Source organism: Dama dama, chromosome 26, assembly GCF_033118175.1.
Source record: "Dama dama isolate Ldn47 chromosome 26, ASM3311817v1, whole genome shotgun sequence".
Taxonomy (NCBI): Eukaryota; Metazoa; Chordata; class Mammalia; order Artiodactyla; family Cervidae; genus Dama; species Dama dama.
Window position 1 is genome coordinate 19369550 of NC_083706.1, and position 16788 is coordinate 19386337.

The window sequence follows — 16788 nt, forward strand, 5'->3', positions numbered from 1 at the left end:
ATTCATCTATTCAATAAATATTTGTGAATTGCATCCCGAGGCTAAGCATTGTAACTGAGTAGACAACAGTGAATTAGACAGGAAGGACCAAATTTTTATGGAGAGATTTCTCATTCCATCTCTCATTCCATCTTACTTACAAATTATTTGCTTCTAAGTGTTATGATGGAGCTTTGTTAGGGTGATACAAATACATGAAAAGGATAAAAATAAACCTAATTTGACCCACTAACACTCCTATCCAGCTCAGCAAGATTATTAAGTCTATTGTTAAAAATAAATAAATAAATAGGAGCCTTTAGGAAGGTAAGTCAAATTAACATGGGTGAGGGGTTGCTCTGTGCATGACACCTCAATGAGACTTCTCCAAGAAAAGAAAAAAGAGGTGTAAAAAAATCTTCTCTGCAAAACAGAAAAGTGATCCTATTACTACTCTTCCTTAGTTTGGAGAGTTTAGTGTAATGACTGTTCCCTAAACTGATTTAGGTGACAATGTAAGTAGTGGAAAATATTCAGAAGCTGTACTAGAAAGACTATGAGAATCTATGTCAAAGTTCCTATGCTTCTTCTCTTAGAATCTTTAAATATTTTCAGATGAAAGTACTGTATCACCCAGAACATAATTTAGTGTTGATTGCTTTTTTTAGGGCACCTTTTACATCCTTATTCCTTAAGCTGTAGATGAGTGGGTTTAACATGGGGATGACAACTGTGTAAAAGACAGAGGCCGTTTTGTCTGTGTCCATGGAGTAACTGGAGCTGGGTCTGAAATACATGAACAGGAGTGTGCTGTGAAATATAGCCACAGCAGTTAAGTGGGAGGCACATGTAGAGAAGGCTTTGTGTCTCCCCTCTGTTGAGTTCATCCTAAGGATGGTTGTTATGATGTAACTGTAGGAGAGGAGGACAGTGATAATGCTGGTCCCCACAACACAGCCAATAAAAGTGAACATCACAATCTCATTGATGGATGTATCTGAGGAGGAGAGGGCTAGTAATGGTGGGATGTCACAGAAAAAGTGATTGATGATATTGGATTTGCAGAATGACAACCGAAATGTACAAAAGGTGTGGACTGCCGAATCAACCAAGCCTACGATGTAGGCAATAACCACAAGCTGGGTACAGATTCCCCTGGACATGGCAGTTGTATAAAGAAGTGGATTGCAAATGGCTATGTAACGGTCATAAGCCATGACAGCCAACATGAGACATTCCACATCTGCAAAGGCTCCAAAAAAGTACATCTGGATGGCACATACATCATATGGAATCCTTTTTTGCTCAGATAAGAAATCAGCCAGCATCTTGGGAGAGATAGTAGAAGAATAGCAGATGTCACAGAAGGACAGATTGCTCAGGAAATAATACATGGGTGTGTGCAGTCTGGGGTCCACCTTGATCAGCAGGATCATCCCAACATTGGCAACCACAGTCACACCATAAACCAGCAGGAAGAGCAGGAAGAGCCCCTGCTGCACATCTTGCCTACTGGAAAGTCCTAAGAATATGAAGTCAGTAAACACAGTGCAGTTCTCAGCAGTCATCCCTCACACATGAAAATTCCTGGTTATGAAAAAGGAAATGGAAGTGGAGGGTTAATATCATCTTACTGTCTTAATTGCTAAATTGCTATTTGTTTATACATTTCAGTAATTAGAAGAAGAGATAAATAATGCTAAGATGCCTTGAAGTTAAATTGACCCTTGGGGAAATATTTCCAATTTGATATAACTGATAAAATGATAATAATAATGATACAGTTGTAGTGTTTGCAGCACAAATTCATCTAAGCTAAATCAGGCTATTTCCACATCAATTTGTATAGCATTTATGACCATTTTTGCTACTTCAATCTAATATTAAGAACTTTATGTCCTCAGATTGAAGGCAAGATTCTCACAATTAGTTGGTCCAGGTAACCCAAGTCTTCTGACAAGATCTCTGCTTTGCTTTGTTTCAATGGTGTATGGATGTTGTCATATCCTGTAACAGAGAAATATAGTTGATGAGTGATGTAGATAATGAATATATTGCTTTGCAATTTCTTCATCTGCCATGAGTGTGGAGCAGGAAGAGCTGTGCAAGTTTCTGAACATAACAAGAACTAATTACTAATTTCCCCATTAAACTCTCAGGTCTGTTCAACTTTAGTATATGAGAGATAGATAGTTTGTGAAGACCCACTGGAGCAGAAAGGTGATAGCTTTTGGATAAGAGGGTGGAAGGGTGCCTATGTATTAAATGTTAGAGTGGAGAGGCAGGACTGATATTCTCACCTCTGAGAGCTGCTGTTACATAGGGGGGATGATGAAGAACGTCTGGGACCCACTTGTAGAGATGCTGATAGCACAGATGACAGAAAGGCAGTGTGGTTTGCTGTGTGGATCCTTCTGCCCTAGTCTATTCTACTTAACATGATGTATTCAACACAAGATCAGTTACGTAAGACACATGATACATATACTCATATGTTCACAGTCCCAGAATCCCAGAGACAACCATGCATGAACTGTGTCCCCATCCCAGTCTCTAAAAAATTTTGATAGTTTCATTCTTTTAATTGATCCATGTTTCTCTTGTATATCTCTGAGGCCAGTCATCCTTGATTTAGGAGTCACTTGTCTTGGGGGGGGGGGATTGAATTTTATATCCTCTTGTAATACTTTACCCAAACCAACTGTGTGATCCACCATGTCATACCCAACCTCTTACATTCTGTGAGAATGTACGAAAAGTGGAGTTGGACGTAGGGCTTCCCAGGTGGCTCAGTGACACAGAATCTGCCTGCCAGTGCAGGAGATGCAGAAGACATGAGTGTGACCCCTGGGTCAGGCAGATCCCCTGGAGGAGGAAATGGCAACTCACTCCAGTATTCTTGCCTGGGAAATCCGATGGACAGAGGAACCTGGCAGGCTAGAGTCCATGGGATCGCAAAAGAGTTGGACTATGTATACGTATCTGTGTATATCCGAGAAAATTGATACTTTCAAATTGTGGTGCTGGAGAAGACTCTTGAGAGTCCCTTGGACTGCAATCAGATCAAGCCAGTTAATCCTAAAGGAAATCAACCCTCAATATTTTCTGGAAGGGCTGAAGCTGAAGCTACAATACTTTGGCCACTTGGTGCACAGAACCAACTCATTGGGAAAAAACCCGACACATTGGAAAAGACCCTGATGCTGGGAAAAAAAAGTTAGGAAAAATGAGAAAGGTCCAGCAGAGGATGAAGTGGTTAGCATCACCAACACAAGTTGGTGCAAATAAATTTGAGCGAACTCAAGGAGAGAATGAAGGGCTGGGAAGCCTGGTGTGGTACAATCCATGGGTTTGCAGAGTCAGATATGACTTATCAAACTAAACAGCAATAATAAATACATTGATTTGAAATAAACAGACTGGAAAAAGTAAGTAAAATAAAATTTTGTGTATATTTCATATTTCCCTTTGTTTATATAATATGCTTTCTTTCAAAAAAAAGGCTTAAAAACCTAAAGAAATCTCAAACACATATCAGAGAAATAAGAAAGATATCAGTACCTCTCCCAGAACTCCTGACTTGCTTGTTGCATGCAGTTCTATCTGCTGGAGGATTCAGGATTGTCTCCTGCCTGACCTAGATCATATAACCATCTCTATGTCTTGTCCCTGGGTGGTGAACCCTTGGTCTCTCAGGAATAATTAACAGACATCAAGATGTAGTTTATCATCTGGCAGTTCATACAAGTAAGTTGATTGTAAATGGAATACCAATTAAAGTTAAATGATAACAATTAACAAGCATTCCTTATTTCCAGTCCACAAATCCCGATTCAAGCACTTTATTTCCATTTGATAAATTACAAAACAAATGCACAACCATTCACTCTTACATAATTACACAAACACACAGGCATCCCATTAAATACATCCACAAAGTAAAGATTTTGTAAAAACAGCAAAAATCGGAACATATTTACACTACCTACAGATAATTGTTTTTGTTTTCTACACTACTTGGCTTTTAATTTTTAAGTAAAAATGATGTTACAATGAATTATATAATGAATTATACATATACATATATATAACACCACTTAGTGTATATTCAATCATTAATACCATAAAACCTGTGATGTGAGGCAATTAAATATATATAGTTTATCATCTTTCTGCATTTTCATATTGTGTGGATCACAGCAAACTGTGGAAAATCCTTAAAGAGACGGGAATACCAGACTGCATTACCTGCCTCAAAGGAAACTGTATGCATGTCAAGAAGCAACAGCTAGAACCAAACGTGGAGCAACAGACTACTTCAAAATTGGGAAAGGAGTTATGTCAAGGCTATATATTATCACTCTGCTTATTAAACTTATATACAGAGTACCTCATGTGAAATGCTGGGCTGGATGAAGCACAAGCTGGAATCAAGATTTCTGGTAGAAATATAAACAACCTTAGATATGCAGATGACCCCATCCTTATAGCAGAAAGTGAAGAGGAACTAAAGGGCCTTTTGATGAAGGTGAAAGATCAAAGGGAAAAAGCTGATTTTCAACTTAATATTCAAAACACTAAGATCATGGCATACAGTCCCATAATTTCATGGCAAATAGATGGGGAAACAAAGGAAAAAGTGACAGACTTTATTTTCTTGGGCTCCGAAATCACTGCAGGTGGTGACTGCAGCCATGAAACAAAAGATGCTTTCTCCTTGGGAGAAAAGATATGACCAACCTAGGCAAAATATTAAAAAGCAGAGACATCACTTGGCTGACAAATGTCAATATAGACAAAGCTATAGTTTTCCCAATAGTTACATATGGATGTGAGAGTTGGACCATAAGGAAAGCTGAGCATCAAAGAATTGATGCTTTTGAACTGTGATGTTGAAGACTCTTGAGAGTCCTTTGGACAGCAGGGAAATCAATCAGTCCATCCTAAAGGAAATCAGTCCTGAATATTCATTGAAAGGATTGATGTTGAGCCTGAAGCTCCAATATTTTGGCCACCTGATGGGAAGAGATGACTCATTAGAAATGACCCTGATGCTTAGAAAGATTGAAAGCAGGAGGAGAAGGGGATGACAGAGGATGAGATGATTGGATGGCATCACTGATTCTATGGACATGAGTTTGAGCAAACCCCAGGAGATGGTGAAGGACAGGGAAGCCTGGCATGCTGCAGCCCATGGGGTTGCAAAGAGTTGGACATGACTTAGCAACTGAACAACAATAACATAGTTTATCAAAGTCGGGTATTTTTAATTTTATTTTTTCATTTATTTATATTTATTTATTTTTCCCATTTATTTTTATTAGTTGGAGGCTAATTACTTTACAATATTGTAGTGGTTTTTGCAGTACATTGACATGAATCAGCCATGGGTGTACATGTGTTCCCCATACTGATCCCCCCTCCCACCTCCCTCCCCATCCCATCCCTCTGGGTCTTCCCAGTGCACCAGCCCCGAGCACTTGTCTCATGCATCCAACCTGGACTGGTGATCTGTTTCACACTTAATAATATACATGTTTCGATTCTGTTCTCTCAGATCATCCCACCCTCGCCTTCTCCCATAGAGTCCAAAAGTCTGTTCTATACATCTGTGTCTCTTTTTCTGTCTTGCATAGAAGATTATCGTTACCATCTTTCTAAATTCCGTATATGTGTGTTAGTATACTGTATTGGTGTTTATCTTTCTGGCTTACTTCACTCTGTATAATGGACTCCAGTTTTACTCATCTCATTAGAACTGATTCAAATGTATTCTTTTTAATGGTTGAGTAATATTCCATTGTGTATATGTACCACAGCTTTCTTATCCATTCGTCTGCTGATGGGCATCTAGGTTGCTTCCATGTCCTGGCTATTATAAATGATAACCCTATATTCTTATGATATTTTAAAGTACATGATGTTCAGCACTTCTTATGCCTAATGAGAGATATAGAATTAGAAAAGAAGTTAAATTGAAAACCTTGTATAACTCATTATCCCACCCTCCTGAAATCAGAGAAGAGTGACTCCATGTTCATTTTTGATGATGTAAAGTAAAATGAGTGGTCTTGACAGCCTGATATAATGTTATTTTTTTCATAAATGGATTAACTGATAATTTATTGCTGTGAGAACAACATAAGTACTTAATTTAGTGTTACAAAGTGAGGATTACTTAATATCCCTCTACTTGGCAATCACCACTATTTAAATTGTCAAGAATACAGTTCCTGTTTATTTCACAAATACACAGAGAAAGAATATAAGTACTTACAAATGGGATACTAATGCAAATACTACTTTCTCCCCACTGAACACAAATTTGTTAATAACCATTCCTTTACAACTGCAACTGTATTAACCAGGTTTTTATTCCCTAATTTTAAGAAGAATAATGCTATGAGCACATGAAAAGAGCTGGAGTCTTCTTTTCTAGTGAGTTTTAGAGAAGGTCCTGGTACATCGCCCCCAACTCCCATTCATGTAATTACTATAGAGTTGTTCCCACTGATGTAATCAGGGCAGAATTATGAAGAAGATAAGATTGAGAAATTCTCTTCATCTGATGATCCCTGCCTCTGATACATATTTAACCTATACCAAAAGATAGAAGCATAAGTGAATTTTGCCTAAAATAGATATTCTGGAATAAACTATTAAAAATAGATTTTTTTTTAAATGTCAAAAATTGACAAAGCTCATTTTTGCATCAGTTTTTCAAGGGATTCTTGTTTACTTATTCACTAAATGTTTCTGAATGGCATCATGAAACCAAGCATTTTAAGTAGCAAAGTAGAAGCTTTGTGAACAAGACAGGCTAGGGTCTTGTACTTATGAAATGTTGAGTTAAGGTAGGAAGTTTTTCTTTTATTTATTTATTTATTGTTATTACTTAACTACTACTAAGTGTCATGATGGAACATGTGTAGGGTGTTACTATTACACAGGAAAGGCAAAAACAAACCTTTTAACCCACTAACTCTCACTTTTGAGGGAGAAAATTTATTAATCCCATTGTTTAAAAAAAAAATTGGAATACTTGGACCATAAGATGAATTGGTGTGGGAAGGAGGATTGTTCTGCCCATGATATCTCTCTGAAGCATACACATGAACAGAGAAGAGATATATCTTTTCTAAAAAATAGCAAAGTGAACCCATTACTATTCTTCCTTAGTTTAGAGATACAATGGAGATAAATAATTTCTTACCCTTACATTCAATTTAGGCATAAAGATAAGCGATGGAAAATATCTAGAAGTTGTATTGGTGAAATTACCAGACTTAGTCAAAGTACCTGAACATAAGCTATCAGAATCTTTAAATAAATCATTTTGGGTAAAAATGTAATTTAGTGCCAATTGCTCTTTTCAGTGCAGTTTTCACATCCTGTTTCTTAAACTGTAGATCAGTGAATTTAACACTGGGATTAAAACTGTGTGGAAGACATGGGACATTTTGTCTGTGTCCATAAACTAATGAGCTGGATCTGAGATATACGAGCAGGAGTGTGCCAAACAATGTAGCCACAGTGGCTAGCTGGGAGGCACATGTAGAGAAGGCTTTGCATCTCCCCTTGGCTGAGTTCATTCTAAGGATGGTTGTTACAATGTGGCTGTAGGAGAGGAAGACAATGATGATACTGCAACCCGGAACACAGTTGCTATAAGGGAACATCACAATCTCATTGATGGTTGTATCTGAGGAAAAGAGGGCTAATATGGGTAGGAAGTTACAGAAAAAGTGATTGATGACGCTGGAATTGCAGAATGACAGCTGATTGTGCAATAGGTAAAAACTGCTGGATAGATCAAAGCTTCTAAGTACACAAAAACTACAAGCTGAGTACAGAATCTCCTGGACATGATAACTGTATAAAGAAGTGGATTACAAATGGGTACATAAAGCTCATAAGCCACGATAGTCAACATGAGACATTCCACATCTGCAAAGGTCCCAAAACAATACATCTGAATGGCACACAAATTAAATAAAATCTTCTTTAGCTCAGATGAGAAATCAGCCAGCATACTGGGAGAGACAGTGGAGGAGTAGTGAGCATCACAGAAGGACACATTTCTCAGGAACTAATACACGGGTGTGTGGGGTCTGGGGTCCACCTTGAGCAGCAGGACCATCCCTACACTGACAATCACAGTTACGCTGTGAACCAGCAGGAGAAGAATGAGGAGCGCCTGCTGCACATCCCATCTGCCAGGAAGTCCTGGCATTACGAACTCAGGAAGCAGTGCAGCTCTCAGCAGTCATCACTCACGTCTGGGGATCCCTGGTTATGAAAGAGGAGATGGAAGAGGAAGATAACATCATCTTACTACCTCAGTATTTTAGTTGCTGATCCTTTCTGTATTTCAGTGATTAAGAAAAGAGATAATGCTAGGACTCTGTGATGCAAACTGACTCCCTGTAAATTTATTTAATTTAGTATAACAACAATAATAGTAATGATATCACTTCCATTTGCATAGCACTGGGCTGTTTGTTTCATTGAGTTAAACAATGTTGTGGTCTGTGTGATCACACTGGCTAGTTTTCTGTGATTATGGTTTTAGTATGTCTGCCCTCTGATGCCCTCTTGCAACACCTACTGTCTTACTTCGGTTTCTCTTAACTTGGACGTGGGGTATCTCTTTACAGCTGCTCCAGCAAAGTGAAGCCACTGCTCCTTACCTTGGATGAGGGGTATCTCCTCACGGCCGCCCCTCCTGACCTTGAATGTCGGGAGAGGTGGCCTATCAGCCCTCCTGCACCCATGCAGCTGCCGCACTTGGACGTGGGGTTGCTCCTCTGGGCCGCAGCCCCTGACCTCAGGCATGGGGTAGCTCATCTCGGCATCTGCCCCTGACCTCAGGGGTTGGGTAGCTCCTCTCGGCCACCGCCACTGATCTCGGGTGTGCGGAAGCTCCTCTCGGCCGCTGCCCCGACCTCGGAGATGGGGTAGCTCCTCTCAGCCCAGATCACAGTCTTGTCTAACTCAATGAAACTAAGCCATGTCATGTGGGGCCACCATAGATGGACAGGTCATGGTGGAGCGGTCTGACAGAATGTGGTCCACTGGAGAAGGGAATGGCAAACCACTTCATTATTCTTGCCTTGAGAACCCCATGAACAGGATGTAAAGGCAAAATGATAGGATACTGAAAGAGGAACTCCCCAGGTCAGTAGGTGCCCATTATGCTACTAGAGATCAGTGGAGAAATAACTCCAGAAAGAATGAAGGGATAGAGCCAAAAAAAAAAAAAAAAACAATTCCCAGTTGTGAATGGGACTGGTGATAGAAGCAAGGTCCGATGCTGTAAAGAGCAATATTGCATAGGAACCTGGTATGTTAGGTCAATGAATCAAGGCAAATTGGAAGTGGTCAAACAGGAGATGGCAAGAGTGAATGTTGACATTCTAGGAATCAGCAAACTAAAATGGACTGAAATGGGTGAATTTGACTCAGATGACCATTATATCTACTACTGTGGGGAGGAATCCCTTAGAAGAAATGGAGTAGCCATAATGGCCAACAAAAGAGTCCAAAATGCAGTATTGGATGCAATCTCAAAAACAACAGAATGATCTCTGTTCGTTTTCAAGGCAAACCATTCAATGTCACGGTCATCCAAGCCTATGCCCCAACCAGTAATGCTGAAGAAGCTGAAGTTGAATGGTTCTATGAAGACCTACAAGAGCTTTTAGAACTAACACCCAAAAAAGATGTCCTTTTCATTATAGGGGACTGGAATGCAAAAGTAGGAAGTCAAGAAACACCTGGAGTAACAGGCAAATTTGGCCTTGGAGTTTGGAATGAAGCAGGACAAAGGCTAATAGAATTTTGCCAAGAGAACACACTGGTCATAGAAAACACCATCTTCCAACAACACAAGAGAAGACTCTGCACATGGCCATCACCAGATGGTCAACATGGAAATCAGATTGATTATATTCTTTGCAGCCAAAGATGGAGACACTCTATACAGTCAGCAAAAACAAGACTGGGAGCTGACAGTGGCTCAGATCATGAATTCCTTATTGCAAAATTCAGACTTAAATTGAAGAAAGTAGGGAAAACTACTAGTCCATTCAGGTATGACCTAAATCAAATCCCTTATGACTATACAGTGGAAGTGAGAAATATATTTAAGGGACTAGATCTGATAGACAGAGTGCTTGATGAACTATAGACAGAGGTTCGTGACATTGTACAGGAGACAGGGATCAAGACCATCCCTTGGTCTTGGAAAGAAATGCAAAAAGGCAGAATGGTTGTCTGAGGAGGCCTTACAAATAGCTGTGAAAAGAAGAGAAGTGAAAAGCAAAGGAGAAAGGGAAAGATATTCCCATTTGAATGCAGAGTTCCAAAGAATAGCAAGGAGAGATAAGAAAGCCTTCCTCAGTGATCAGTGCAAAGAAATAGAGGAAAACAACAGAATGGGAAAGACTAGAGATCTCTTCAAGAAAATTAGAGATACCAAGGGAACATTTCATGCAAAGATAGGTTCGATAAAGGACAGAAATGGTATGGACCTAACAGAAGCAGAAGATATTAAGAAGAGGTGGCAAGAATACACAGAAGAACAGTACAAAAAAGATCTTCATGACCCAGATAATCATGATGGTGTGATCACTCACCTAGAGCCAGACATCCTGGAATGTGAATTCAAGTGGGTCTTAGAAAGTATCACTATGAATAAAGCTAGTGGAGGTAATGGAATTCCAGTTGAGCTATTTCAAATCCTAAAAGATGATGCTGTGAAAGTGCCACACTCAGTATGCCAGCAAATTTGGAAAACTCAGCAGTGGCCACAGGACTGGAAAAGGTCCATTTTCATTCCAATCCCTAAGAAAGGCAATCCCAAAGAATGCTCAAACTACTGCACAATTGCACTCATCTCACACGCTAGTAAAGTAATGCTCAAAATTCTCCAAGCCAGGCTTCAGCAATACATGAACCCTGAACTTCCAGATGTTCAAGCTGGTTTTAGAAAAGGCAGAGGAACCAGAGATCAAATTGCCAGCATCCGCTGGATCATCAAAAAAGCAAAAGAGTTCCAGAAAAACATCGATTTCTGCTCTATTGACTACGCCAAATCCTTTGACTGTGTGGGTCACAATAAACTGTGGGAAATTCTGAAAGAGATGGGAATACCAGACCACCTGACCTGCCTCTTGAGAAACCTGTATGCAGGTCAGGAAGCAACAGTTAGAACTGGACATGGAACAACAGATTGGTTCCCAATAGGAAAAGGAGTATATCAAGGCTGTATATTGTCACCCTGCTTATTCATCTTCTATGCAGAGTACATCATGAGAAACACTGGGCTGGAAGAAGCACAAGTTGGACTCAAGATTGCTGGGAGAAATATCAATAACCTCAGATATGCAGATGACACCACCCTTATGGCAGAAAGTGAAGAGGAACTAAAAAGACTCTTGATGAAAATGAAAGAGGAGAGTGAAAAAGTTCACTTAAGGCTCACCATTCAGAAAACCAAGATCATGGCATCTTGTCCCATTACCTGATGGGGAATAAATGGGGAGACAGTGGAAACAGTGTCAGACTTTATTTTTCTGGGCTCCAAAATCACTGCAGATGGTGATTGCAGCCATGAAATTAAAAGACACTTACTCCTTGGAAGGAAAGTTGTGACCAATCTAGATAGAATATTAAAAATCAGAGACATTACTTTGCCAACAAAGATCCGTCTAGTCAAGGCTATGGTTTTTCCAGTGGTCATGTATGGATGTGAGAGTTGGACTGTGAAGCAAGCTGAGCACAGACAAATTGATGCTTTTGAACTGTGGTGTTGGTGAAGACTCTTGAGAGTCCCTTGGACTGCAAGGAGATCCAACCAGTCCATCCTAAAGAAGATCAGTCCTGGCTGTTCATTGCAAAGACTGATGTTGAATCTGAAACTCCAAAACTTTGGCCACCTGATGCGAAGAGTTGACTCATTGGAAAAAATCCTGATGCTGGGAGGGATTATGGGCAGGATGAGAAGGGGATGACAGAGGATGAGATAGCTGGATGGCATCACCGACTCGATGGACATGAGTTTGAGTAAACTCCGGGAGTTGATGGACAGGGAGGCCCGGCCTGCTGCAGATTATGGGGTTGCAAAGAGTCGGACATGACTGAGCCACTGAACTGAACTGTACTATTTGTGGCATTTTGTCATCTAAATTATTGACACATCAACCTTATTAGTATGTATGCCAATTTTTGCTACTTTTACTCATATTAAGAAACTGGTGTCCTCAGGTCTGAGACAGTAATTCTTAAATTAATTGGTCCAGATAACCTACATATTCTGACAAGATAGCGGCTCTTTTCAATATTGCAGAAATATTGTTTTATCCTGAAATAGAGATACATAGCTAATGAGTGGTATAAATAATGGATGTGTCCCTTTGCTATTTCCTCATCATGAACAATTATGGAATAGGCAGACCTATTCAATTTTCCTGGATATACCATGCTCCTGTATCCTGTAGGTCTTTTATTTTCTCCCCACCCAGTATACATTCTTACTGTTGTTGTTTAGTCACTAAGTTATTTCTGACTCTTTTGTGATCCCATGGACTGTAAGCCACCAGGATCCCTGTCCATGGGATTTTCCAGGGAAGAATACTGGAGTGGGCTGCCATTTCCTTCTCAGGGCATCTTCCCTATCCAGGCATTGAAACCCGGTCTCCTGCATTGGCAGGCAGATCCTTCACCACTGAACCACCAGAGAAGTCCAATATCCAGTAATAAGTATCAGTTAATTGGAGCAGGGAGGGAACTGAAGAGGGTGGAACTGTCTCCATAAGTTATATGCTGGAGAGCGCAGGTAGAAATATTCCAGGGCTGACCCCACTCCCCTAAAACTGAGCTGTTGCTCAGGGGACATTATGAAGAATGTTTGGGACTTAACATAGAGCTCCTGATAAGACAGGTGACACTGGGGCAAGAAAGGCAGTATGGTTTCCTGCATGTATCATTCTGCCATAATTAACTAGAATGTATATGATCTACTCACCAATAGATCAGATACGTAAGATGTTTGGTAAAATTACTCCTATGTCTTCAGTCCCACATATGCAAAAAGATTCACATATTAGTGATGCCTCCATCCCAATCCCCCAGACACTGTAATATTGGTTTATTGTTTTCTTTGATCCTTATTCTACCTCTCTCTGGTTTAAAGGAGTTGATGTTTCCTGAATTTCCTGCCCCAGTCTTACATTCTACACAATAAGTTATGTTATATACAATGTCACAAATATTCTCCTCTGTTCTTTTAGAATATTCAAAGAGTAGAGTTGCATGTGTATGCAATGTTGATATATAAAAACTGGGGTGTGGTCTGACTTTTATTCTTTCTAGACTTAAGTATTATGGTGAATTTCCCAGGTGGTGCAGAGGTAAAAAATCTTGGGTGGGCAAGATCCCTTGGAGAAGAAAATGGCAACCCACTCCAGAGTTTTTGCCAGGAAAAGTGCATGGACAGAGGAGTCTGGTGGGCTACAACCCATGGGGTAGCAAAGAGTTGGACATGACTTAGAGACTAAATAACAATAAAGAATTATGGCATGTGGGTATCATAAATATTGTGTTATGGACTTGGATATTTACATATTGGTAGTTGTAATAATGTTATCTCTACTATTATTTAAAAAAGACAAGAGCAAATTGACCTGTACAATGACATGTGCAATGACAATGTGCAACAGTGAAAAATGGCTTGCATATCAACCTTGATTAAAATAAAAAAGCTAAAATATTTAATGTTCTTCTACAAATTATAAATGAGCTTGTCAAATTCACACAGGTTTAACAAGTATCTTTGTTTAGCTATTGCATTTTAGTGTTTATATAACTGAGCAAGCAAGTATAAAATGACTCATTTGAAACTGTTCAGTACTTCTTCACTTTTCTGCAAAAGTCTCTCTGCCACCTTCCATATCCATTTAGAAACCTACCTGCAATGAACAAGTCTTCTGTCTTTTCACTCTGGTACATGTACCAGGGCAGATTGCTTTTTATTTCCGTCTGGCGACTATTGGGACTTAAGTCTCTAAAGCTTCAACTTTTATATTTTTATGTTATAAGAACATGGTCAATTAGATTTCTAGTTCTGTATTTTCCCCTATGGATGTACAACAGCTTTAGAAAGGGTTGAGCCTTTAATACTTCTTTCTTTTCACAAAATTGATTACTGTCAGAAATTTATCAGAATTTATTTTAATACTATGCTTTATGGATAACAAAATCTACATTCTCCTCCCATTAAAAGAGACGCCTAAAAAAAAAAAAAAAAAAGAGACGCCTAATGAAATTAAAATATATTTTTCCGCTAATGATTTTCATGTCTTTCTCATTGCTGATCCAGTTTCTTCCATTTCTAAAGATTGCCTTCATTTCTCATTTATAGATATGGCAATCTTACATGTTGCTTTATTCATTAGTCAGGATCTGAGACCTTTTCCTCAAGGACATGTCAGTCACCCTTATTTCAATTTTTTTTTTTTTTTTTTGATTGTGTGGCTTCAGAATAATTTCCTTTCTTCTAAGTTATGACTAGCATAATAGTTAAATGAACACAAGACAGAGTAATAGGAGAAAAACAAATTTACTTTTCTACATATGGATGTCCCATAAAAAATATTGAGAATCAAAGTGACCAAAGCAGAAAGCTTTTATTCATTTTAGGCAAGAAAGCAGTAATTTGTGAGGAATTGACAGGACAAAAGTGTTTAGGCTTAGGACAGTAATTAGTAAGCATCTGGTCCCACCATTTCATGACAAATAGATGGGAAAAAATGGAAACAGTAGCAGAATATATTTTCTTGGGCTCCAAAATCAGTGCAGACAGTGACTAAAGCATGAAATTAAAATATGCTTGCTTCTTGGAAGAAAAGCTATGACAAACCTAGAAAGTGAAAGAAAAGTGAAGTCGCTCAGTCATGTGTGACTCTGTGTGACCCCATGGACTGTAGCCAACCAAGCTCCTCTGTCCATGGGATTTTCCAGGCAAAAGTACTGGAGTGGGTTGCCATTTCCTTCTCTGGGGGATCTTCCCGACCCAGGGATCAAACGCAGGTCTCCCACATAATAGACAGGTATTCTAGACAGTGTGTTAAAAAGCAGAGACTTCATTTTGTCGACAAAGATCTGTACATTCAAAGCTGTAGTTTTTCCAGAAGCCATGTATGGATGTGACAGTTGGACTATAAAGGTTGAGTACCAAGTTGATGCTTTAGAAATGTGGTGCTCAAGAATATTCTTGAGAGACCCTTGGACAGCAAAGAGATTAAACCAGTCAATCCTAAAGGAAATCAACCTTGAATATTCACTGGAAGGACTTATGTCAAAGCTGAAGCTCCAATATTTTGGCCACCTGATGTGAAGAGCCAACTCACTATAAAAAAAAAAAAAATAAAAAAATAAAAAAAAAACCTGATGCTGGGAAAGATTGAGGGCAGGAGAAGGGGGTGACAGAGGATGAGATGGTTGGATGGCATCACCAACTCTATGGACATGAGTTTGAACAAACTCCGTGAGATGATGAAGGACAGGGATGCCTGGCGTGCTTCCCTCCATGGGGTCGCAAGAAATTAGACAGGACTGAGAGACTGAACAACAGCAACAAGCAGTCAATAAAAAAGTAACAAGGTTTGGTCATGCAGCCTTCTTGGCCCATAAACTCCCTGTTTCTTGTGACATAATTGCCTTCTACCCTCTGGTACAGGGAGGGGAACTTTTACATGAGAGATTTATTTCCTGCATTCAGGGCTACAAAGGAGAATCAGAGTGTCCTTTTTCCACTGCTCTTTCTTAAGTAACTTTAATTCAAAGTATTAATATACCAAGCAGCATATTTTGGGGTGATATAGTCTGCTCTCCTTCAATGGCATAATATCTATCACACATAGTTTACTGTTTATTGAATTTCCTATTCTATTTATATACAGATAGATCTCATTTTATCATTCTTCATTTTGTTGTTTTTTCAGTTAGTTGTATTTTTTTTTTTTTTTTTTTTGTATAAGCTGAAGGTTTGTGGTCAATCTGTATCAACTAAGTCTGTCAGCACAGGTTTTCCAACAGAATTCATTCACTTCATGTCTCCATGTCACACATTAATAATTCTCACAGTTTTTGAACTGTCTCATCATTAATCTATTTGTTCTGTTGATCTGTGATCAGTGATTTTTGACATCACTTTTACAGCTCATTGAAAACTCAGATGATGATTAGCATTTCTTCTTTTTTTTAGTGATCAAGTACTTTTAAATTATGGGATTTGCATTTTTTAAACATAATGCAACTGAACATTTAATAGACTGTGATATTATGTGAATGTAACTTTAACATACACTGGGAAACCAAGCATTTCTTTTGACTCTTTTTACTGTGATACTCACTTTATTGTGGTAGGCTGGAACTCAACCCACAGTATCTCTAAGGTCTGTTTGTAGGTGTACATTCTTACAATGGATAAGAAGATGTCCATAAGTAATTGTTCCATGAATGTGTGTTTTTAAATAGTTTCCTGTTGTTATGCTGGTGAATGTTCTTTATCTCTGGTGATATAAGGCTGGTAGATGTTCAACAACAATTAAAAATAAACAGCATTTGAAGGTTTTTTTCTATCAATACAGTTCATATGAACAAAGATAATATTTTATTAAAAACATGTGTTGGGATACTTCTGTCAAAAAAAAAAAAAAAAAACTAATGTCCATTTGTTTCTAAAATAGCCTTTGTGTGTTATTCGTAGGAACAGAGACAGAATGATGTTTACCAGGAGATGGGAGT

General features: G+C 38.9%; 1 protein-coding gene across 1 annotated transcript; it reads right to left on the minus strand.

The window, feature by feature from the left end:
• Nucleotides 1-608: 608 nt before the first annotated feature.
• Nucleotides 609-1547, minus strand: LOC133047049 (olfactory receptor-like protein OLF2). The gene has a single exon (XM_061130082.1). It carries the CDS (start codon nt 1545-1547, stop codon nt 609-611), a length of 939 nt encoding a protein of 312 aa, XP_060986065.1.
• Between the last annotated feature and the right edge of the window lie 15241 nt (nt 1548-16788).

What these genes read in the sequence shown, in the direction of transcription:
- LOC133047049 (XM_061130082.1), bottom strand. Translation starts at nt 1,547, where the DNA reads ATGACTGCTGAGAACTGCACTGTGTTTACTGACTTCATATTCTTAGGA.